Genomic DNA, 24,367 nt, shown 5'->3' with positions numbered 1-24,367 from the left:
TTTGCTTTGTTTTTTGAGACAGGATCTCTATGCAGTCTTAGACTTCACTAAGTTTCTTGTTTTGTCTTTTGAGACTTCTGGCTGTTCTGGAGCTCACTCTGTAGACCAGGCTGGCCTTCCAACTCCAGAGATCCACCCGTCTCTGCCTCGGGAGTGCTGGGATTAAAGGTGTGTACCACCACCACCCTGCCAGGACACTTTGATCCTAACAATAGGGAAACTGAGGGAAGGGGGAACAGTTCCAAGGTAACTAGGGTTACAGAAGCTCCAGGCCAGGCTGACGATGAAGCGACTCATTATCTCAACAAAATGAAGGCTGGTGATACAATGGTGAAGTGCCGGGCATGCCCAAAGAACACACACAAAAAAATATTGAAAGAAAACATTTCTCCTGTTTCCTAGTCTTCTAGATCATCCCGGATTACTGTTTCTAGGCTGATTTTAGTTTTAAATCGGAATTTTTAGAGCCAGACATTTTTACTGTTTTTCAGCTGAAATCTAGTGGTGGGGGGGGGGGTTGTTGGTGAGAGCTGGGGAGGAGGATGATGGGCTGTTCCGTGGCCGAGTAAGCATTCATTGTAACAGCCTCCACTCAGAGCACGAATTCCAGGCAGCAGTGCCATGGCAACCGCATCCCGGTCTTGGAGGTTCCCAAGGGATTTTCTGTATCCTGGGAAAAGGCCACACTCACTGGACTCACGTTTTTTTAAAACGCGGAAATGATTTCCACTGGAAGGGGGTTTACACATGCCCACACGCCACTCCAGTCCTCTTCATCATCTAGAATCTTTGTTTAGGAGGATCCAAAATGATTCCCTCCCCGCACCCCGCGAGCGTATAAACTAGTAAAAAGAAACAAGGCGCAAAGGAAATTAGAAGAGATGCTGTCTGCAGGATTCTGAGCCGAGGTCCTTCCAACACCCCAGCCGCTCTTTTTTCGTTGGGATGCCTTCCAAGCGGCTAGTCGAGGGAAAGCCATCCAGCGAGATGCCCGAGCCGCCCCGCAGCGCCCTCTTCGTCAGCGGAAGGTGGGGCTGCCCTGCTGGGTCCCCACGACTGCGGACACCCCTCGCGAGGGCGACTCCAGGCCTCTCGGTGACCAGGAGCACCCAGCAAGTCCGCGCGCAGTCCCGGTTCTGGCCGGCGCGTGCCTGGGGCGGAGCTAGGGGCGGGACCTCGCGTGATTGGCCATCTGGGCCAGGAGGCGGGGCTGCCGGACGGACGCTGACAATGAGCCTCCATAAAAGGGAGCGGCGGGGTCGGGGGCCCCGGATCGAGCCCTCCCCGCCCGGGGTCGTGACGAGCTGAAGGCCGTGGCTGGCCGGGCGGCCGGGTGGGCGGCGGGCGGGTGAACTAGACGGTCCGCGGGCCCTGCGTGTCCGGGGCGGGAGGCCGCCGCCATTGGCGGCGCGCCGAGGCCTGCGCGCCCGTCCTCCGCTATCGGGTCGCCCTTCTCCGCCTCACCATGGCCCTCAGAGCAGAAGGAGCCGCGGCGCTCGACTGCTTCGAGGTGACGCTCAAGTGTGAGGAAGGAGAGGACGACGAGGAGGCCGTGGTGGTTGCCGTGATCCCGCGGCCCGAGCCGATGCTCCGAGGTAAGGGGGGGGAGTGAACCTCACTTCCGCATGGCGACAAGGGGCTCGGCCACCGGTTCCCATTCCCTGGTCCTCAGGCGCGGTCCGGGCCCTTCCCGGTGGGGTCCACGGCGGGCGCGCGCCCTCGCTCCTCCCCCACCGGGGTTTGGAATCCCAGGCCTCTTGGAGCCCCCTCCCTTCGTTCCCCTCCCCCGCTCAGGGTCTGGAGGCTTCCATCCACTCCAAACGAGCGCTTCTGGTCTTCCGGTTCCTTGTGCCCTCTCGGGCCCAGTTTAAGGCCGGATTCCCAGGACCGTAGTTTGTGCGCCGCCGCCGTCTCCCCGTTTCGCCCTGACTGCGTCCTAGGCCGAGGGGCGACCAGGCCTCTAGGCCCCAGGCTGGTCGCCGAAGCGATAACGGGGGCGAAGGCTAGCGCGACTGCTAAACTCCCGAGAGGAGCATTTTAAAAGCCCTGCCTAGTAGAGCCCGCCCGACCCCATCCCCAGGCCTTCTCTCGCAGCAGCCACAGGTGTCAGTTCCAGAACCCCATCGTTGAATGGAACTGCAGACAGCACCCAGTTTGAGAAAAGCGCGACTTGCTTGGGGGGTAGTACTAAGCCATCTACATGGAGATTAGTCACCAAAGGAGGTATTTGAGGGACAATTGGAAATAACTCGCTCACCCCTCCCCTTCTCCATTTCTCTTCCCCTGCTCCTTTGGTCCAAAGGAGAAAACAAAGGACTACCTTTGTGCAAGGCTATCAGTCATTGTTGGAGTTTAAATGCAGTCATGAAATTGCAAATATTTTCTTATGGTGGAATGCCTGTTTCCCTTGAGTAAGACAGTGTCCAAAAGAGACTGAGAACTAAGTCCGTAGTCCTGCTTCTTGAGGATTTCTGCGCCCCTCCCTTTTCAAGAAGGGAGGATTAGAAAATTCGAGAAATAAAGGGCACATTCCTCTCAGTGTTTGCATCACGCAGGTTGCAGGTTATTTTCTGCTTGTGCTGGTCTGTGGAGTGCTTGCTCTGCTATTGTCACAGGCGCGCAGTTAATCCACTCAACATCCCTGCCAGGGTGGCCTCATCACTGTTAGAAGGAAATAGACATCTACAGAGGTTCATTCATTCAACTGTATTTATTTATTGGGCAACTATATGCCAAGCGTTGTTTCAGGTGGGGTGGGGGTTGGGGGAAATGTAACAGTGGTGAGCAGGGTCAGTGAAACCCTGCTCTAGAAAATACATCCCGGTGGCAGCCAACAGGAAAATTGAACTACAGTGTGTTAGCTGGCAATGAGTTCTTTTTTTACTTGGTTTGTGTGTCACAGCATGCATGAAGAGGTCAGGACAACTTTTGAGAGTCAATTCTTCCACCATGTGGGATTAAATTTGGCTCATAAGGGTCTGGCAGCAAGAGCTTTTACCAGTCCAGCCATCTCCCTGGCCCAGCAATCAGTCTTTTTAGGGAACACGAAAGTGGAATAGAAAAGTGGGGGTACAGTAAGAATTTTGTTCCTGTCAAGTGGTTAGGAAAAGTGTCTCTTCAAAACAGAACAAACGGAGCTGGGTGGTGGTGCACACCTTTAATCGTAGTACTACAGAGAGAAACCCGGTCTTGAAAAACAAAAATAACAGTTACAATAAAAGAACAGAAGAAAGAAAGAAAGTAGATGAGTTTAAAGTTTTGTTGTTTGGGCTCAGCGTGGTGCTGCACCCCTTTAATTCTATCACTCAAGAGGCAGAAGCAGGCCAACCACCGAGTTTCGGGTCATCCTAGTGTTGTTCCTTTTGGAGACAGCTCCCAGCATTCCCCTGGACTATGGATACATTTCTCCCAGACGCCCTTGCGTTCCCGTTAAAAGCGAGGGTCGCCTCAAGCCGCTCTCTCTCCCTCCCTTTCCTCTCGTCTCTTCACACCTGTCCCTTACCTGTTGTTACTCCCCCCCCCCATTAAAGTGCACCCACGTGGGACCGCTGCGTCTGTGTCTCCTTCCTAACACCGCACTGCCGTGTGACTCGCTTAACGTCTCCACTCTCTAACCCCGCAGACAAGAAAGAATAACACCTAGTCTACCTAGTGAGTTGCAGGCCAACTAGAGCTATAGTGAAACAGTGTTTTTATAAAGAAAAGGGAATTTAGTTTGTTTTTGTCTTAGTGACTTTTCTTTTGTGATAAACAAGACAACTTGTTTGTGGGACTTGTTGGCATATACCCGGCGCTTGGGAGGCAGAGGATAGGCTGACAGATCTCTGAATGAATTCAAGGCTAGCCTGATCTATAGAGTGAGTTCCAGGATAGCCAGGTTACACAGGAAAGCTGGTGGGGGGAACTTAATTAGGAGCTTAGAATCCATGCAGGCAGGAAAGCATGGTGCTGGGGCAGTAGCTGAGAGCTTATACCTGATCCACAAGCACAAGGCAGAGAGTACATAGGAGCTTACCTGGGAGACCCTGAGAGAAATAGCATAATGTGCTAACTGGGAATGCATAGAGTATTTGAAGCCCCACCCCCAGTGACCCAGCCCCTCTAACAAGGAATGCCACACCTCCTGATCCTTCCCAGACTGTTCCACTAACTGGATCAAGCATTCTTATACGCGAGTCTTTTGGGCCATTCTCATTCAAACCACCCACAATTTTGTTCTCTGAAAGTTTACTGAGACAGACAGGGCTGAGGTGTAGACTTGTTGGAAGATTAGGATAGGTCTTTGAATATGGTTACATTCACAGTGTCTCTTACAGGCTCCAGCAGAGTGATTAACTAAGCATTTGGATATCTACACCTAAAATTCTTGTCCCATGGATATAAATATGAGTTGCCAGGTTAGATAATCAAGCTTGTAATCTGAGCTACTCAAGAGGCTGATGCAGGCAGGAGGATCACAAATACTTGAACATCCTGGACTTGTCTCAAAAAGTAAAAAAAAAAAAAGCTGGATATAGAATCTAGAGCTCGTTGGTAGCACATTTGCTAAATAACAAGTACAAGTATGCAACCCTACAATAAGTCTCCAATAATGCTGAAATAAATAAAATCAGGAGTTGTCAGCAGGCAACAGGTGAGAATCACCCAGAGGAGGAGGCCAAATGGGGTCAAAAGGGCTGAGGCAGCCAGTCCCTTGTCTTTGATACCCAGTACTGTTGTTCTTGAGGTGTAGACATAAAGAGAAATCTATCAAGGGCTGGTGCTATGCTGTGCTCTGGAGGGAAAAAAGCAGGGGGGAGTGGCGTAGTCACCTGGTAGGTTGCAGCTTCTGAAGGAGGTTGAGAAAATACTTCCAGAGTGATGTGAGTAGGAACAGGCAAGTTAAGTAAGAGACTGAAGGAGGACAAGCAGTGCCCTAAATGCCTGTGGGTGATAAAAGTCAAGATGGAAGGCGGTTGAGTAAAAGAATTGCTGTTTGGGCCAGGCGGTGGTGGTGCACGCCTTTAATCCCAGCACTCGGGAGGCAGAGGCAGGCGGATCTCTGTGAGTTCGAGACCAGCCTGGTCTACAAGAGCTAGTTCCAGGACAGGCTCCAAAACCACAGAGAAACCCTGTCTCGAAAAAAACCAAAAAAAAAAAAAGAATTGCTGTTTGGGTTGGTGACCATCACAAAGACCTGGTTTAGGAGAATGGGGGGAAGAAGGCCAGTTGAAACTAGGGTGTCCTGTCACATGGGAGAAAAGTTCTGGGACCTAGACTATTCTAAATGTTACCTTTTCCTGAAGCCCCAGGTAAATGAAGGAATCCAGTTAATACAGACAGTTACAGTACCCAGGGATCACAGGCACTTGGCAGAAGAGTACCAGGCTGATGCTGAGCTAGTCCTCAACCTATAGAGAAATAAGCAGGGTGTCAGTTCCCTGCATGCCAGTTCTTTTAGTAACAATAAGATGACCAAATGTAGCATCCTCACCCTCAAAAAAGAATATATATTACTGTGGTTGATCCTAGTGCTACCAAGAAAAAGATGCTGTAGGAAGTATTACAGCTTGTAATTACTGGCCTACTGGGGCTTGGCCTCATATACTATATACGTGGTGCTTCCTTTTGTTCTCCTTTCCCTTGCTCTTTTGCCGCCAGCCGTTCCTTTGGATCGCGTGGTTCAACCGATCAAGCAGAGGATTCTGATTTGTGAGTTTACCCTTTAATAAATAACTATTCCCCACCCATACACACACACACAACCGCAACACCTGGCGGATAGTTTGGTCCTTCCATGGCCCAGACAGGCTTCCTTTTGTCTAAGCTGTGTGTGTGTGTGAAATCCCCGTCACAACAGTTTGCAGCGCTTAAGCAGCAAGCTTCTTTCTTTGTGTGGTCACTACTTCTCTGACTCCATCCTTCATCCCAGTATCCTTAGTTTGGCTGTCCTGCCTATACTTCCTGCCTGATTACTAGCCAGTCAGTTCTTTATTAACCAGTGAGAATAATACATATTCACAGTGTACAGAAGGATTATTCCACAGCATGTTCCTTTTTTGTCTTATTAAAAAGGTTTTAACCTTGACATAGTAAAACTAACAAAACAATAAGAATTACAGTTTCAATATCCAGCCCATTTGTATTTGCCAAATTTAGAGAAAATACTCTATTAATTTATCTTATCTTTGTGACTCAAGTTTTATACCTAATTTACATTTTATTATAACTTATGGAAAACTTTAACTATGACTGTCTAGTCATCAACTCTGTCAGAGACCCCAGAGGGGTGAAATGTTACCTAACAACAGGACATTTGGCTACCTGCCCAGTTACCCTAGGTTCTTCTCTAACATTGGGGTATCCAGCTCTGGCCTATTAGCCTTCCAAAACTGACAGACGATTTCCTTTCCTGTGAGGTAGGGAAGTTTGAGGGACTTTATACAATGTCTTAGCAAAGTTTGACAGCTGCTTTCTTTTGGGTCTTGCTGGTCCAGTTTGGACAGTATACTGTCAGCAATTGAGGCATGGGCAGTTTCTTGGCCCATATGGCTAGCTTTGCCATAATAAAAACAGACTCCATAATAGTGTTTTCTTTTTTTTTTTTCCAATGCCCATTATCTTCTCCGAAATAGATTGGTGCTGTCAGGAGCAGATGTGTCTCACTGTCATGAAAAGCTTTAAGTTATTAAACATTAAATGCCATATTCTGTAGGTCTTTGAAGTGTTTGAAGACCATCTCCCTAAATATATCTGTGCATGACCCTTGAAAACATACCTAACATGAATATAAGTTTCACTATTATAGATGACTATTAGTCCGTTATTTTTTAATTATACATTACATTTTTTAAAGAGTTGCATAAGCACAATACTCCAAACAAGAGTAGAAACATACATTATATAGTATAGGAAAAATAATTTTATTTGTGTCAATAAACCAAAATCTAAAAATATTTTGAGATAAATAGGGTTTGTTTTCTTATTTAGATTCAGTAATCTGCCCTTTTCCCATCCTTCCTATATCATATTCCTCTTTTTTCCCTTAGAAGATATCTTTGAATTTAATTCCTTTGTTTAACCTTTTTTTTAATGCTATAACCAATAAAATTTGTAACCAACCCCTTAAATAATAACAAACATTCATAATCAATATTTTGGGAATGTGGGCATCATTCTCTAGACTTCTATGGGCATTGTTGTCTTTGGAGGAACCTTGACAAAGTTGGTGTAATTGTTTGATCTTAGCTGGAGTAGTTTGAGAGGCTGGACTATCTCAGCCAGCAGCTTTGAAGCTGTCTTGGATATAGGATGTTGAGTCTGTAAAAGAGGCATTTTGAGGTACTGTATCACCTGAGCCATCTATTTTCATTGGTGTCTGGTCTTGTACTGAAAAATACATAACCTTTTAAAGGTAACATACATTTTTGCATTAATACGAGTATAGACTGTGTGTTGTACACAAGTTAGTCTAAGATGATATTTTGTTTTATATTTGAGCAGGTAAAATTACATGTTTTGTAGTTTTTGTAGGCTTATGTCTGTTGTCAGAATTTTCAGGGAGGGGCTGAAGAGATGGCTCAGTAGTTAAGAGCACTGGCTACTCTCCAAAGGACCTGGGTTCAATTCCTACTAGCCGCATGGCAGCTCACAACTGTAACACCTGTTCCAAGGGATCTGATTCTCACATGCAGGCATTCCTGCAGGAAAAACACCAATGTTTATAAAATAAAAATAAATAATTAATAAAAGAAAAAAAGAATTTGTGGGGAGTTTTCTTTAATCAAACCTGATTTTCTTTAACCTGAAATGGATCCATAGCATCTCCTTTTCCATGGAAATAAAAGCATAACTTCTCCCTCAAAGCAACATACCTTTTGACTTAAATCTTATTTTTGCTTTAAAGATTTATTTTTACGTATACAGTGTTGTGCTTACATATATGCTTGCATGCCAGAACCAGAGGGCACCAGATCTCATTACAAGTGGTTATGAGCTACTGTGTAGATGCTGGGAATTGAACTTAGGACCTCTGAAAGAGCAGCCAGTGATAGCTCTTAACCTATGAACTATCTCTCTAGCCCTTGACTTAAATTTTGAAGTCAAGATATTTTTAAAATATGTAAGTTGGTTTAAACTAATAGTTTTTATAGTCCAGTGTCCCTGAGCAGCCAAAGAATTTAAAGACAACACAGTAACATACAGGATCCAGAATCTGTGTATTCCCCATCTTTACATGACTTTTTTTTTCTATTACTTTACTCACTTTTTAAGAAGTTTAAGCCAGGTGATGGCGGCACACACCTTTATACCAGAACTCAGGAGGAAGAGACAAGCAGATCTCTGAGTTCAAGGCCAGCCTGGTCTACAGAGTGACAGGTGCCAAAGCTACAAAGAAACCAGTCTCAAAAAAGACAAAACAATAACTTTTATTTTAAAAGTATGTATTACTTTTTTATGACTGTCTACACTTTTTCTTTTCCCTCCCAAGTCTGTTTACAGGTTTTTTTCGTCTGAATCTCTCTTTATTGCATATCTGTAATCTTTTTCTGACCACATGAACATTTAAACTGCTAAGTGGCATGGCTAGGACCTCCACCTCTGTTTTGGTGGCTGGTTCTATCTGGTCTGCTTGGTTCCTTGAGTGCACATGAGAGCCATATTTGTTGCCCCAACTCTGGGAGTTTTTGGATCTATGCTGTCACCAAGTAGTGCATCATCTGCTGTTCATAATCCCCACCTAAGTGTTTGGTAGCAGCCCCCCCCCCTTTTTTTCCCTTCGGGACAGGGTTTCTCTGTGTAGCTTTGGAGCCTGTCCTGGACCTCACTATGTAGAACAGGATGGCCTCAAACTCACAGAGATTTGCCTGCCCCTGCCTCTTGAGTACTGGGATTAAAGGTGTGTGCCACCACTGCCTGACTTTTTGCTTTTTTTTTTTTTTTCTTTTCTAAGACAGGGTTTCTCTGTGTAGTTCTGGCTGTCCTGTAACTTACTCTGTAGATCAGACTGGCCTTGAATTCAGATTCACCTGCCTCTGCCTCCTGAGTGCTGGAGTTAGATGTGTGCCACCACACCAGTGGCAGGAAGTAGACTCTTACCAGGGCAGTTTGTGTGATTTATTTCAATTTTAAGAATCTACTAGTGAAACCTAAGTTTTACTGGTACAATGGATGTTGGTTACCTGGTGCTGAAGGAATCAGCAGTAATTACTGAAGACCAGCATGGCATCACTGAGATCAAATTTTGTGAGAAGTATTTCCTCAGGGTCAGCACTCAAAATCTGGTGGTCCAGTGGGGGCAGAAGCTGCATCTCAGTCTGAAAACTGAACATGGCAGTATTTAAAACTCATCCCATATGAGACTGATTTTGAAGGCATGAAGGAGTGAGTTGAACTGTTCAGTTTTTAGAGTCACCATAAGAGAGAACCTCAGATGAAGAATTACTTCCTTCAGATTGGCTTGTGAGCAATGTCTGTTGGAGATTGTCTTGATTGATATGGGAAGGAGGACCCAGCCCACTGTGGGTGGGACCATCCCTAGGCTGGTAGGCCTAGGCTATATAAGAAAACAAGCTGAACAAGCTACAGGGGACCTGGCTTGCTTGTTTGCTTGCTAGCTTTTTTGATTTTTCAAGACAGTGTTTCTCTATAGCCCTGGTAATTCTACCTGCCTCTGCCTCCAAGTGCTAGGATTAAGGGCATGCACCACCACTGCCTGGCTGAGGGAGCAAGTTTTCAAGCAACATTATTCTTTTAAACTCCCACCTTGAATCCTTCCTACTTTGGCTTTTTTTCGTGATATACCGTAACCTGTAATCCCTTTCTTCCCCAAGTTGCTTTGATTTTGGTGTTTATCATAACATAACACAAAAAACAAACTAGAAGAACTAAAACATCGAATCTGGTTGTAAAACCCTATAAATCTACCTATTCAGGAGGCCAAGACAGGAGAATTGCATGTTCAAGGCCAGCCTGGTTAACTAAGCGTGTCCCTCAGTTGTATTGCCGGAATCCATATAAAGGTGGAAGGATAGAACTTCTTCCCACAGGGTTGTCCTCGGGCCTCCATGTGTACTCCTTGGCACATGTGTCCCCCTATTATACATATATAAATTAATACTTTAAAGGGAGAAGGCTAGAGCTATATCTCAGTGGGTAGAGTGCTTGCCTAGCATGCATGGAGCCCTAGGTTTGATCCCTAACACTTTAAATAACAGGCATGGTGGTGCATGCTGCACTAAGGTGGTGGAAAATTATCTCAGCTACATAGGAAACTTGAGGTCAGCTTGGACTATTTGAGACTGAAGTGTGCTTTGTGATCTACGCATCAGATATGGGTACAGTTGACTAGTGGGTGAGGAAACCTGGAAATCTCACTGGAATGATATCTGCCAGGTGATCAGGGAGGTCAAGGCAGATATAGGGTGCGTGGTAGCCCCAGAAACATTGGAATGGGACTCATGACTAGATGTGAGGTAATGTAAAGGTGAAGGTGCAATACCAGGTTCCCTGGCTGTGTGTCTCATGCTGCTCTGTTGGGATCTGGTGCGGAGGTGGAGCACTGCACTCCCCTCACCCACCCTACACAGATGTGCTCCTGGCATTTTCACAGCACTTTCCCCTTTCTGCAGTAACCCAACAGGAAAAGACGCCGCCACCTAGGCCTAACCTGCTGGAAGCAGGTGTCGAAGGCTGTGAGGAGCCCAAGCAGCAAGTGTCATGGGAACAGGAGTTCCTGGTGGGGAACAGCCCAGGAGGCAGTGGACGGGCACTGTGCATGGTGTGTGGGGCTGAGATCCGGTCCCCATCAGCAGATACTGCTCGCACACACATCCTGGAGCAGCATCCGCATACCCTGGACCTGAGCCCCTCTGAAAAGAGCAACATCTTGGAAGCCTGGAGCGAAGGGGTGGCCCTTCTGCAAGACATCCAAGTTGACCAGCCATCCCTGCCCAGCCTAGGTAGTGAGGGTGAGGGCTGAGGGAAAAGTGGGGCCTGTAGGGGCTCTGGAGCTCAGTGGGCTTTTGCCCCCTCAGAGTCAGGCCAGGATGGCCATCCAGACCCCAACTCCAACCCGGACCCTGCCAGGATGCCAGCAGAGATCGTGGTCCTCTTGGACTCCGAGGACAACCCATCCCTCCCTAAGAGACTCCGGCCCAGAGGACTCCGCCCTCTTGAACTGCCTGGTCAGTCAACAGAGGAAACCCTATTCTATGGGCTGGGGTGGGCATGTGTTCTCAGGAGCCTGAGGTTACAGAGTTCAGGCATAGAGCCTTAAAGTGCTAAGGTTTTTCCTTTTGCAGTTGCCCCTGTCACAGAGCCAGGAAATAAAAGGGCCCGTGGTCAGAGATGGAAGGAGTCCTCTGAAGAGGAGCCTCCTAGGAAGAAGAGAAGCAGGCATATGACCAAAAACCTGGACCCTGACCCAGGTGAGGGGATCTAGGGGTGCTGGGCCTGGCTATAGCATGAAGTCCATGAGGAAGTAGACAGGCAGAGGGCACCTGCATGCAGTTCAGCTGAAGTTTAAGGCCTTTGGGTTCTTGTCTCCTCTACTCACAGTTCTTCCTGGCCTTCTTCCAGACCCCCCATCTCCTGAGTCACCCACAGAGACGTTCTCAGCACCAGTCGAAGTCCGACACTTCACTGATGGCAGCTTCCCTCCTGGCTTTGTACTCCAGCTCTTCTCCCACACGCACCTCAGGACCACAGACAGTAAGGACCCTTCTAAAGTCAGCAAAGGAGCAGCAGAGGGCCTGCCTCAGCCAGAAAGTCCCTCTTCAGGTGAGCCCTCCTGGGGGGAGGGTCTGTCAAGGAAGCTGAGTCCCTAGATCCCAGCCAGAGCCCAGGGTGGAGATGCTCAATGTTTAGGCCCCCAAGAGAAGGCCAAGGACAGGGGGATTTGAATGCTTGAGGAAGCTGGCTCCTGTGCTGAGGTTGTACTAGGCCTCCGAAAGCTTGATGCCCAACTTCATCCATGAGGCTAGTTGCAGCTGGAACCCCGGAAGAACTCCCCTCACAGTGGTGATACAGGGTCCAAGTGAGGTACTCAGCCATTTAAACAGGTGTGGAGCACCACAGACAGGTGATGAACATCAGATAGTTACTCCATAGTCCAGTAAGCTTAGTGAACTTTGACAGCTTGTGTTTATAACCTGTCCCACTGACTGAGGAGCTATTGTATGTAATTCGTTTGTTTCCTTATAAACCAAGCATAATCCAACACTTGGAAATCTGAGACAGGAGTGAATAAAATAAATAAAAGGGTGGCGCACGCCTTTAATCCCAGCACTCGGGAGGCAGAGGCAGGCGAATCTCTGAATTTGAGACCAGCCTGGTCTACAAGAGTTAGTTCCAAGACAGACTCCAAGAAGCTACAGAGAGGGGGGCTGGAGAGATGGCTCAGTGGTTAAGAGCATTGCCTGCTCTTCCAAAGGTCCTGAGTTCAATTCCCGGCAACCACATGGTGGCTCACAACCTTCTGTAATGAGGTCTGGTGCCCTCTTCTGGCCTGCAGGCATACACAGAGACAGACTATTGTATACATAATAAATAAATAAATAAATATTTTTAAAAAAAAAAGGCTGCGGGGGCTGGAGAGATGGCTCAGTGGTTAAGAGCACTGCCTGCTCTACCAAAGGTCCTGAGTTCAATTCCCAGCAACCACATGGTGGCTCACAGCCACCTGTAATGAGATCTGGTGCCCTCTTCTGGCCTGTATACTTAATAAATAAATAAATAAATAAATAAATAAATAAATAAATAAATAAATAAATAAATAAATAAATAAAAAAGGCTGTGGAAGAGAAAGTTTATTGTAGATAATAGGGAGAGCAGAGCTGGAGGCATTTGGGAAAGTCCCTAGTGAACTAGCCCCTCAACCAGAGGAGAACCAGATGCAGCAGCCAAAGAAGAGAAGGTAATAAGGGAGGGGTAACCGAAATGGTTGCTCTGTATAGGGAAGGGAGGCAGCTGGGGAAATAACAGCCCAGTCCCTGGGATAGAGAATTCAGGGGTAGAGGGTGGGATATGCCAACCATACCCTGTAACAGGTAGGGAATGGAGGATACTGGGAGAACCTGGTGGCCATGTCCACTTTGGTAAATAAGCACCTCAGCCATTTGTTTGAGACTTAACAAGGAGGATTGCTGCAGGTTGGAGGTCAACCTAGGTTACAGAGTAAAAACATAAAAGCTAAAACCAAAAAAAGTACAATGCCTGGCTTTTGTTATGGTTTTTTTTTTTTCTTCGAGACAGTCTATAGCCCAGGCTGGCCTCAAAACTATTTAGCCAAGGTTGGCATTTAACTCTTTATCCTGCTGCCTCTGCTTCCCAAGTGCTGACCCAGGAAGCTGATCACCACTGATCATCAATCCTCCTAACTTCCCTTCCTCCCTCCCTTCCTTCTGTTTGCTTAAGCTTTTTTAAATTGTTTATTTTACTCATGGGAGGGCACAAGGCATGGTACAGAGAGGTCAGAGGACAACCTGCAGGAGTCTGTTTTCTCCTTCACTGTGTGGGGCCTGAGATTGAATTCACATCAGCAGACTTAGTAGCTCCCAGCTTGCTTTCTGTTGCTTTAGGGTTCTGGTCTCTATCCCATCAGGCTTTGCTTTACTGAACTTTTATTTCCACCATTCCATCCTTTACCTCCTTGTCCCTTGGAAGAGTGAGTGCTTAACTCAGGTTAAGACTTGAGAAGTCTCCAGCTCCTGGACCCTTAACTAAGTTCTGAGCTTTTCCTCATGTCTTGCTCATGAAAGTAGAGCATGGGAAGGAAGCCTTACGATTTTGTTTTATTGAGGGGAAAACTGAATCAAGCATGGCAATGGTGCACACCTTCAGTCCCAGATACTGCTTTGGAACTCAGGTGCCTGATGTCAGCCTGTGCTGACCACATGTCAAAAGAAAAGCCAGGGAAGGGCTGGAGAGGTAGCTCAGAGGATAAAAACACTTGTAAAAACCAGATGATCTGAGTTTGATGCCCAACTCTAAAAGTTGCTCTCCAGCCTACTCGGACACATGCAGCCTCACATCATCTAGCTCTCCTCCCAATAATAATAGTTATTGTGATGAAAAACCAGAAAATAAGGAAGGTTGGGTTGCTAGTGTGGAATACTTGTTTAGCTTGTATCTAAAACCCCAATGTGTAGTGTTGGTTGGGCTGCATGTAAGTCTGTACATCACCTGTGTGCCTGGGACTTGCTGAGGCCAGAAGAAGGTTTTTAATCCCCTGCAAAGTTATAGATGGTTGTGAGCTACCATGTAGATGCTGGGTATTGAACTTAAGTCCTTTGCAAGAATAGCCAGTGCTATAAAAATCTACTAAATCATTTCCCCAGCACTAGTTTGGTTTTTGCTTTCTGTTTTTTTTTTTTTTTTCAGTCATTAAGTAGCCTAGGCTGGCCTTGATCTCTCAATTTTCCTGCCTCAGCCCCCCTCAGGCTAAGATTATAAGCATAAACTGCTGCGTCCTACAAAGATTTTTATCCCCAACAGTACAAAAGTAAAGGGTTAAGGGATAGAAGCTAGACCCTGGGTAAGTAAAGTTTCTTGGCTAGGGCCTCTCACCCAGCAGGCTAGAGTTTGTTGTCCTTCCACCAGGCCCATTCATACATCTAGCTGCAAGCTTGGTACTTGGCCCTGTTGTGTGACAACTTTTCTTGGGGTGTTGCAAGCTACATACCAAAATACAGAGACCATCGATGTTCAATTTGGTTAACCAAAGAGTTTTATTGGGTTTATTTATAGGCATATGAATGAGGGGTTACTTACAGGAGCAGAAATGACTCAGATCGCTGTGTCATCAGAGCCCACCCCAGCATGACTGACATGTTACTTTCAAAACTGAACCTGGGGCACACTGTCTGCTTACAGACAGTTCAACAGGTTGAAGATGTCCTTTCCAGGTGCCTCAGTTGGGCCAAACTCTTCCAGGTAGAGTTGGTTTCTATTTCTCCAGGCAAGGGGTCTGGCCTCAGGCAGCTTTTCTCTTCATTGACTCTCCACCTGTCTGGCAGTCTGTTCTACAGCTCAGCTTTCCTTCTCTCCTGTTCATTGTTTACTCTTGCAGGGAGGGGCTTAGTGAATCTGATCAGTTTCCAGGACTTCCTAAGGTTTTCTGAGTTGTTTACCTTTCTGCTTAAGCAGCTTCCCTGCAGAATAGAATGTTTCTACCTCCAAGGATATTGTTATGCAAGCCCTCCCACCCAAGTCTATCTCTTCTCCTCTCAGGGGAAGGCCCTAGCAGGGATTACCTCTTCTCCCATTGCAGGAGCCATCTGTTTTCTCCTCTTTGGCAATCATCTCCAATTTTTCTGTCATCTCACACAAAGTTGCTATTTCTCTTTTCCTGACTCCTTCATCCTTCTGACTATGTCCATTTATTCCCAAGACGGAGTCTTTGCTTTCAGCTGCCTCTTGCCTCTGTCTCTGGAGTTTCTGGGCTCAGATTTTATCCATAACAAACTGAAGCTTTTTCTTTCTTTCTTTCTTTCTTTTTTTTTGCTTTTTTCAAGACGGGGTTTCTCTGTGGTTTTGGAGCCTGTCCTGGAACTAGCTCTTGTAGACCAGGCTGGTCTCGAACTCACAGAGATCCGCCTGCCTCTGCCTCCCGAGTGCTGGGAGTAAAGGTGTGCGCCACCACCTCCCGGCTTGAAGCTTTTTCTTTACCAACGCCTGTTGACTGCCATAAAGTTAAAGACCACAGTCTGACCTCCATTTCCATCCTTTGAGTTAATCTGAAACAGGCTATGTAGCCTTGTAGACCTTCATCCTCTTCTTCCCAAGTGACAGGTTTACAGATACACGTCGTCATACCTGGCATTTCTCATGTCCTACAGTTGGTAACATCATTATTGTCTGTTGTCCCCATTCTAGAATGTAAGCTTGTTAGCCCCATGATGGTCCCAGCGGTCATAATACTTCAGGTACAGCACTGTTTATATGTATCTAGGAAATGACATGAGTGTGGTTCCAGCCTGGCCCTCTCTCCCTTTGGTTCTGTCAACTACCACTACTCTGACCTAATGTTGCCGTAACTTTTCCTGCGAGATATGAAGAAATGTCTGCTTCCCCCAGATAAGATGCTCAGCTCACCTTAGTGTTCTCCCACTGAACTAATGCCCCAGCTCTGTTTTACTCTTCATCCTGAGACAGAGTCTCATTCAGTTGCTCAGGCAGGCCTTGAACTTTGGGTTATGATCTTCCTGCTCTACCTTCCTATAGGCTGGGGTTATGAGCATGTGTGTGGTCCACACTGGTTTGAATCTCTCTGTATGTGAATTGAACCCAGAGCTTTTCATGTTCCGCCACTGAGCTTGCTGTATTCTCAGCTCCTTTTTGTTTTTTAAATAGAGTTTATACATAGACCTGGCTGTCACAGAACTCACTGTAGTGTAGACTGGCTGGCCTCAAATTCATGGAGATCCACCTGCCTCTACCTCCTGAGTGCTAGGATTAAAGTTGTGGGCCACCAGGCCTAGCTTGTATGCTCATGTGCATAATTTTAAACTCAAGCAAAAATCAGCAAAATCATACCTGCTTTAATTATACAGAAAAGAATTCCTGGGAGGGGGGCTGGAGAGATGGCTCAGTGGTTAAGAGCACTGCCTGCTCTTCCAAAGTTCCTGAGTTCAATTCCCGGCAACCCATGGTGGCTCACAACCATCTGTAATGAGGTCTGGTGATCTCCTCTGGCCTGCAGACAGAATATTGTATGCATAATAAATAAATAAATAAATATTTTTTTAAAAAAATTCCTGGGAGGAAGAAAATTTACTGGATATGTTTAAGTACATAATTAGCACAGTTTGATTACCATTTCCTGTTTGACTTTTGGGTTTGGTTTGGTTTTGGTTTTTCTTTTTCTCCGTATCCCTGGCTGTCCTGCAATTCACACTGTAGATCGGGCTGACCTTGAACTAAGATCCCTCTGCCTCCCAAATGCTGGTATTACAGGCAAGGCATGTGCCCAGCTTTTGTGGAGCAGGGCAATCTCATACAGTAGGATTTGGAAATGACCTTGACCTCTTGGTTGGCTTGCCTCTGTCTCTCAAGAGCTGAGATTGCTATGCCATATAATATTCATGTGTGTGGGTCCCAGTCAAGGACATTTTTTTGTTGTTCTACCTGTCTTATCTGGAGGCTTGCCTTGCTATTCCCAGTACCCTCATGCCAAGACACCTGACTGTGTGACACCTGTCAACTCCGGGGATGTGGAGCCTGGATGAACGCTGCAGAGCAAAGCTGGAGCATTAACCCAGGGTGTCTGTGATGTGCTCTGCCTTGTTACTCCCATACTCCATGGAGTCAGTGGATGTGTTCCTCAGCGTATCACTTCTGTGTGCAGTCTTGGAAGTTAGGAGCTGGGGATCAGCATCATGGCATTGTGAACCCACATGCCAAGTACACAAGGAGAAAACTGTATTCTATGCTTACCCTGTGCCTAAGGGCTGTGAGACTAGTCATTGCTGGTCAATCTAGAGTCAGCTTTATGCTTTTTCTTGGACTTCCCCCAGGACAAGACTGTGGGCTGTAGAAATGGAAACCCTGGTAGTCTGTGGTTTGTAGTTTTGGGGACCATTGGAAGGCCCTGACTGTACTCTCTGCTCCCATCCCTTCCCAGCTCCCCCTCCGGGGCTTCGTGGGACACTGGATCTCCAGGTTATTCGTGTTCGGATGGAGGAGCCACCCGCCGTCAGCCTCTTACAGGACTGGTCCAAGCATCCCCAGGGTACCAAGGGGGTGGGAACAGGTGACAACCCAGACTGGCCCACTGTTCTGTCAGAGTCCAGTGCCACTGTTAAGGGACAACCAGAGGCGGGAAATGGGGTATGAGTTTTTACTTTCCTGGGGAGGGAGGAGTGGGAAGAAGGAAAGGTGGGAGGGAGGAGGCAGTATCCCCCTTTGGCTTAAATCTCAGATCTGCCCAGCTCAGCCACCTGATTGAGTTTTAAAACCAGGTGCCAGGAGAATGTGGAAGGAGAAGTGGCCTCACTGTCACAGTGAGGCACTAGAAAGTGCTTGCCCTGGACAATCCTCAATGAGGCAGAGGTGGCTTAGGCTATTGATTGGGTGATAGGCATTGGGCCTGTGGAGAACACCTTCCCCAATCCTTCGCTGACTCACCCTCTGACCCCACACCTCCCTCCTGTCAGCTCCCACCATTCTCCCCTGGCACAGTGCCTTATGCAGAGGTGGTCATGATGGGGTTTGAACTGAGTCCCACTACCTCGGGGGACACCTCTCCTCCCCCACTTCTGGCTCCTTCAGGAGGAGACCTCCATTACCTCTTAACCGCCTCATCCCTGCCGAGGGCTCCCTTTACCACCCCTTCTCCTATAGTCCTGTTGCATCTTTTATCCAGTTGTATATATTGCCTTTGTTGACAATAAATTATTTTTTTTTTAATTAAAAGTTCTGTCTGGACCATCATTGGGAAAAGGGAACAACTTGAGGGGCAGGAAAATTGAAAGGTCATCGTAAGTTGGAGCCAGAGACCCCTGTCCCGGGCAAGGGAGCCTTGAGCCCAGAGCAGAGCTTGCTTGGGCCTCTGGAACTGTTCTAATTTGGTGTCAGTCAACTGAGAGACACCTTACTTCTCTTCATTATCATATTTATTTGACCATCTGACCCACCTGGTAGACCTCTGTCCAAGCAAGACTACCATAGAGCTGGGACACTCACACCTAGGGAAGTAAGAGTTTTTGGTGGCGCACGCCTTTAATCCCAGCAGAGGCAGGCGGATCTCTGTGAGTTCGAGACCAGCCTGGTCTACAGAGCTAGTTCCAGGACAGGCTCCAAAGATACAGAGAAACCTTGTCTCAAAAAAAAAAATTGAAAACAAGTAGAGCTGGAGAGATGATTCAGTGATTAAAGGCGCTTGGTGCTCTTCTGTACGACCTGAGTTTGGATCTCAGTACCCACCTCAAAGGACTCACAATCGCCTTGGTGGCTCCAGCTCTAAGGAGACCTCCATGGGCAACTGCATGCATGGCATACATACACATAAAATTTTGAAATTGGCTGTGAGGTCTCACATTAACCCCAGGAAACTTGTACGTAATTTGCTGAGTTTATTATTACAGAGTATGCTACCAGGATTTGAACAGCATGGCAGCGTGTCCTAGCAGACTTGGGATGTGCTGCCTTGCTAGCAAGTGGGCTTCCAGAGAAAAATGGAGAGAGAGCGGTGAGGACCTAGTCGGAGCCCCTGGAGCCTCCAGCTCCGATTTACAGCTCCAGTCGCCTATCAGCCCCAGCGGCCCTCAGCTAAGCTATTTTGTCTCTGCCTTTACTCAGCTCTGAGCCCTAGGGAGTTCCATAGGTAGACCAGCCTGGCCTCAAACTTGTACCATCAGCCTCCACTGCTGAGGTCACAGGTATGAGCTTTGGAGCCTGTCCTGGCTCCAAAACTGTAGACCAGGCTGGCCTTGAACTCAAAAAGATCTGCCTGCCTCTGCCTCCCAAGTGCTAGGATTAAAGGTTTGCACCACCACTGCCCAGCCTAATATGTGTGTGTGTGTGTGTGTGTGTGTGTGTGTGTGTATAGTATTAGTGGTTTGTTTCCATGTATGTTTCTGTAACCGCATGCATAGTTGGTGCCTGAGGACATCAGATCTGGAGTTAAAAAGTGTTGTGAACTCTGGAGATTGAATTCTGGAAGAGCCAGTCAGCGCTCTTGCCCAGTAAGAAGTGCCTTCAGCCCCTAAATAGTATTTTATTTCTTTAGAGTCAGCCTGGAATCTAATGAAAGTGAGTGATGCACACGTAAATGGCAGGAAAGTTGTAACTTGCAGAAGTGTAGGTTTGTAATTAGCCATAGGAGGTCGACAGAGGGGGAAAGACACCCACCTTGAATGGAGAAGCCAAAACTATGCAGCAGGAGGCTTTCCTGTCTTTTGTCCCCCTGTATCCCTGCCTACACCCAACTTCCCCAAGGTGGTGGTTTAGAGAGACAGTGTTCTGTTTGGAGGGATGACCAGAGAAAGGTCACCCCAGAATGTGAGTCAGGCTATGGAGCAGCAGGGGGGTCCAGCCTCTGATGGATGTTCAGAAGCACATTGATTGATTGTTGCACAAAGGTCCAACAAGTTTCTCATGCCAAAGCCCCTTCTCTGAAGGAACTCGTCCCAGCCCTGCAGCCTTAGTGAGCACTGCTGACAGTACAGAATTCACCTTAGTTTTGAAAACATTCACCCAATTCACCTCCTGGAGGCTTAAGCGAGCTTCAGGCCTTCATACTACCAAATTCCCTAGTTGCATTTTGGTAACAAAAGGATGAAGACTGGAGGGCTGAAGAGATGGCTCAGAAGTTAAGAGCACGCTGCTCTTCCAAAGGTCCTGAGTTCGATTTCCGCAACCACATGATGGATCACAACCATCTGTAATGAGATCTGGTGCCCTCTTCTGGCCTGCAGGCATACATGCAGGCAGAACACTGTATACATAATAAACCTTGAAAACAAAAAAAACCCTCTGTCTCTCTCGGGAGGCAGAGGCAGGCAGATCTCTGTGAGTCTGAGGCCAACTTGGTCTACATAGTGAGGTCCAGGATTGCTGCGCCTGCGCAGCCTGGACAGACTGGGGGTGGGGGTGCCAGGATTGAGAGACGGAGGCTTCTTTTTTGGTGGAAGAACAGCAACCTTTATTTTGCCCAGCAACCTTTTATACCTCTATTCCTTCTGTGGAGACCCACTGGCCAGAAAGAACACAAACATCCTTGTCAATTACAGACCACAAGGAAGTTCCCCTGTGGGTCAGGGGGAGTGAGGGCAGCTGGATCACAACAACTCCCCCTCTTTTATTTTATAATACCTTGCCTGTCATGGGGAATAGCCCTCTAATATTCCCTGTCTTAAGTTCCCCCAAAGTATTGCCAATCAGTGGCTACACAGACATAGCCCTAGACCAAGTATCCCCAGGACTGATAGTGCCAAGGAGCCAGACCAGTGCTGCAACCATCTAGCATGCACTAACTGCGTGGTAAAATTAACAAAAGCAGTATTCCAAACCCCTCTCATATGACAGTTGAGTTCTGTAACAGTAGCAGAAGCATGCAATATAGTGCCATGAGTAACACACATAACATTATAAACCGTTGGAAAGTCCAAAGATAGTCCACTTGCTCCTGAACCAGAGCCACTTGTTGGTTCAAGTATGTCCAATATTCATTTGGTATGTCCAAATGAATATGTCCATTAAGATCATTTTGAATGTCCAAAGCATTGCTGACTCTTTTAGCCTGCTGGCTGAGTCTCAGCCCTCTGCAGTCTGTGAACTTCTGCCGATCTTCTATGGTTTGCTGATACTCCTGACACCGCCGTGGTGGCCCCCAGGTCGGGCACCCACTGGGTCAGGGCAACATGCCTAGCAAAGCTCTGCTCCAGCTGCCTTCTGGCCCCAGACACACTCTCTCTGGGTCCAAACTGCTGCATGGAGTGGAGCAGAACTCAGGGAAGCAGGCTTACTGCTCCTGCTCCAAAACCATTGAAAGGTCCCCACTTTAAGAATCTTTTAGGGAATTAGGGCTTTGTCAATCTGTCTGGCTACTCCCTGCTGAGCGGGGGCGCTGCATTTTTGGGGGATATTTTACATCAACATTTTAGGGGGTCTCAGTAATTTAAACCGCATAAATTTGCAATGAATCCACAGGTTCTCATCCTCTGTGGAGACAAAAACAGAACCTCTTTTCCTAAGTATCAAATCCTTAGGCCTGTACTTTAAAGTCAAAATACCTTTCTTAGAAGTTCCCAGAATCAAATGTCTTTCTCCAGTCCAGAACACAAAAGACAACACAATCAACACAATAATATATATCTCTACACATTCTATCTTTTGAGGCCCTCAATTCACCTTCTTGCCTCCTTTTTATTGCTTCCCTACTGGCCAGTCTTCCAGAGGGCATCCCTCAGAGCATCTCTGGGGATGAAGACACACATACTCCTTTTAATCTGACTTGGTTTGTTCCCAGTCTGGAACATTTAAAGCCCCTCCTGCACAAATCTTTGGCTGTCTTGTTACTTCTGTGCCTTGTTGCTTTAAGAGTTTTAGTTACTTTTTGAGGCCTTCCAATTCACTCTCCTGCCTCTTTATACTTATCTTTTGGAGGATGTCCCTCAGAGTTATCTCTGGGGATGAAAAATTAGAACACCTTACCTTCACCAATATGCTCCTCGGACTGAGCGACCCCGTTCACGAATCCCCACTTTCCAGATCTCGGTGGGACCTCCACTTGCTGCGGCCTGCGCAGCCTGGATAGCCAGGGATTGAGAGTCGGAGGCTTCTTTTTTGGTGGAAGAACAGCAACCTTTATTTTGCCCAGCAACCTTTTATACCTCTATTCCTTCTGTGGAGACCCACTGGCCAGAAAGAACACAAACATCCTTGTCAATTACAGACCACAAGGAAGTTCCCCTGTGGGTCAGGGGGAGTGAAGGCAGCTGGATCACAACACAGGATAACCATGGCTACCCAAACCCTGTCTTCAAAAACAAAACAAAACCAAAAAAAAAAAAAAAGTTGGAACTCAAAAGACCTTTTCTGGGCATGGTAATATGCTTTTCTATAGCCCCAACACTCTTCTTATGTAGAGAGAAGAGAATATTTTAGAATGAATATTTTTGCCACACAGTAAAAAATTAAAAACCTATGTAGAAAGGGTTTCTGAATTAATTCTGAAAGGAAAATTGAGACATCAATTAACAGGAACAGACCCAGCAGCAATTGTGGTGTCTTTTACTAATGTTGAAATTTCCTCACTGTGGGCAGAAAATGAATACTGGCAGAGATGGAGAGATTAACAACAAATATCCCCAAAGCAAGATACTTCAATTTATAAAAAGAACCAGTTGAGTCCTTCCTCACATTGTGTGGGGAACACCAATGTCTGGAGCTCCTACTCAGGAAACGTAGGTTATAAGTCAGGAAGTTTAACTAAAGTGGCTCAAAGACCTTACGATTCTGTTCAGAAGTCAGAATTATATGCTATTCTCTTATTAGATTTTCAGAACCTCTTAATATTGTTACTGATTCTCAATACACAGAAGAGTTGTTTTACAAATTGAAACTGCTGAATTTATTCCAGATTATTCAGAATTAACTTTGTTATTTATTCAACTACAGGAAATAGTTAGAAATAGAACTTATCCCTTATATATAATACACATCGGATCCCATTGCAGGCCTACCAGGCCCTCCAGCACAAGGTAATGATGAAATGGTTGAGCTATTGGTAGGAAATGTGTTAGAAGTGTCAGAATTTCATAGGGAACACCATGTTAATAGCAAAGATTTATCTCTTTGTTCCCTGCATAACCAAACTCTACTACCTGCAGGAAGTACTCCTAATGGTACTCAAAGAAATAAAATTTGGAAAATGGATATTTCATTTTGTAGAGATTGGAAAATTAAAACTGTGCACCATACCATAGATACATATTCAGGATTTTAATGGATAACTGCTTTGAGTTTTGAAAAGGCTGATTCTGTAATCACACATTTATTAGAGGTTATGGCCATTATGGGGATACCTGTGCAAATTAAGACAGACAGTGCTCCAGCATATGTCTCTAGTAAAATGAAACAGTTGTTTACATTTTACAACATAAACATATTACAGATATAGCACACAATTGTACAGGACAAACAGTAGTAGAACAATCTGATCATACTTCAAAAAACGCTTAATAAACAGAAAGTCGTAATAAAGACCCCAGAGACAGATTGCACAATTCTTTATTAACTTTAAAATGTTTAAATACTAATGAAAAGGGAACAACAGCTGCAGAGAGACATTGGATAATAGAAAAATAAATGCTGATCTAAATTAGCTTGTATACTTCAAAGATGAATTGACCTCAAATTGGAAACGAGGATATGTGTTACATTGGGGAAGAGGTTTTCCTTTTGTTTCCCCAGGAAAAGAAAAGCTATGGATACATCAAAATTGATAACTATTTGATTCAAACATAAGAGACCCTTTGATTAGAAGAGGCGATAGTCCATCAAACTGTGGCAATTTACCTGGCAACAAGGAAAATTCCCCAAAATTAAGGTTGGGCAGGGATTTTTTTTTTATCATTCCAGGAGAATAAAAGCATTCAACTAAGGAATCTGAAGACCTTTGGACAAATGAAACATCTGAAGAAGACAGAATCATTCAAAAAAATTTCCCAAGAAAAGGAGTAAATTTGCTAATGGTGCAGCACACTTCCAACAGGCTAAGCCCTTGTCTCAGCAGAAGAGGCATTTGGTATGGGACAGAAGAAAACCAAAGCCTAGAGACTATTGTCACTAGTCTCATAGCCCTTGGACTTACTTTGACTCTTTAAAATTTTTCCTGAAGGTATAAATATTATCTCAAAATTTAAAGTTTCTGTTTTGATATTAA

At 46.1% G+C, this 24,367-nt stretch overlaps 1 protein-coding gene across 3 annotated transcripts; it reads left to right on the top strand.

Moving 5' to 3' along the window:
• Nucleotides 1-1,210: 1,210 nt before the first annotated feature.
• On the top strand, nt 1,211-18,393 carry Spindoc (spindlin interactor and repressor of chromatin binding). Of its 3 annotated transcripts, none has more exons than XM_075973381.1 (6): nt 1,211-1,595; nt 10,611-10,940; nt 11,016-11,165; nt 11,283-11,408; nt 11,560-11,760; nt 17,641-18,393. In XM_075973381.1, the coding sequence occupies exons 1-6, from the start codon at nt 1,466-1,468 to the stop codon at nt 17,733-17,735; spliced, it is 1,032 nt and encodes a 343-aa protein (XP_075829496.1). In that variant the 5' UTR covers nt 1,211-1,465; the 3' UTR covers nt 17,736-18,393. The 3 variants fall into 3 exon arrangements, with proteins under 3 accessions (XP_075829496.1, XP_075829495.1, XP_075829497.1); XM_075973380.1 differs by having other exon boundaries at nt 1,212-1,595; nt 17,603-18,393; XM_075973382.1 differs by lacking the exon at nt 17,641-18,393 and adding an exon at nt 14,728-17,596 and having other exon boundaries at nt 1,212-1,595.
• The last annotated feature ends 5,974 nt before the right edge of the window (nt 18,394-24,367 follow it).

The sequence above is a fragment of the Microtus pennsylvanicus genome, chromosome 5 (assembly GCF_037038515.1).
Source record: "Microtus pennsylvanicus isolate mMicPen1 chromosome 5, mMicPen1.hap1, whole genome shotgun sequence".
NCBI lineage: Eukaryota > Metazoa > Chordata > Mammalia > Rodentia > Cricetidae > Microtus > Microtus pennsylvanicus.
This window is presented reverse-complemented; position numbering and strand designations above follow the sequence as displayed.

Excerpts from the sequence above, each read along its gene's own strand:
- Spindoc (XM_075973380.1), top strand. The coding sequence starts at position 1,466 with ATGGCCCTCAGAGCAGAAGGAGCCGCGGCGCTCGACTGCTTCGAGGTG. Across the intron at positions 1,596-10,610 it reads GCCCGAGCCGATGCTCCGAG|TAACCCAACAGGAAAAGACG; the intron begins GTAAGGGGGGGG and ends CCCTTTCTGCAG. Across the intron at positions 11,166-11,282 it reads CCGCCCTCTTGAACTGCCTG|TTGCCCCTGTCACAGAGCCA; the intron begins GTCAGTCAACAG and ends TTCCTTTTGCAG.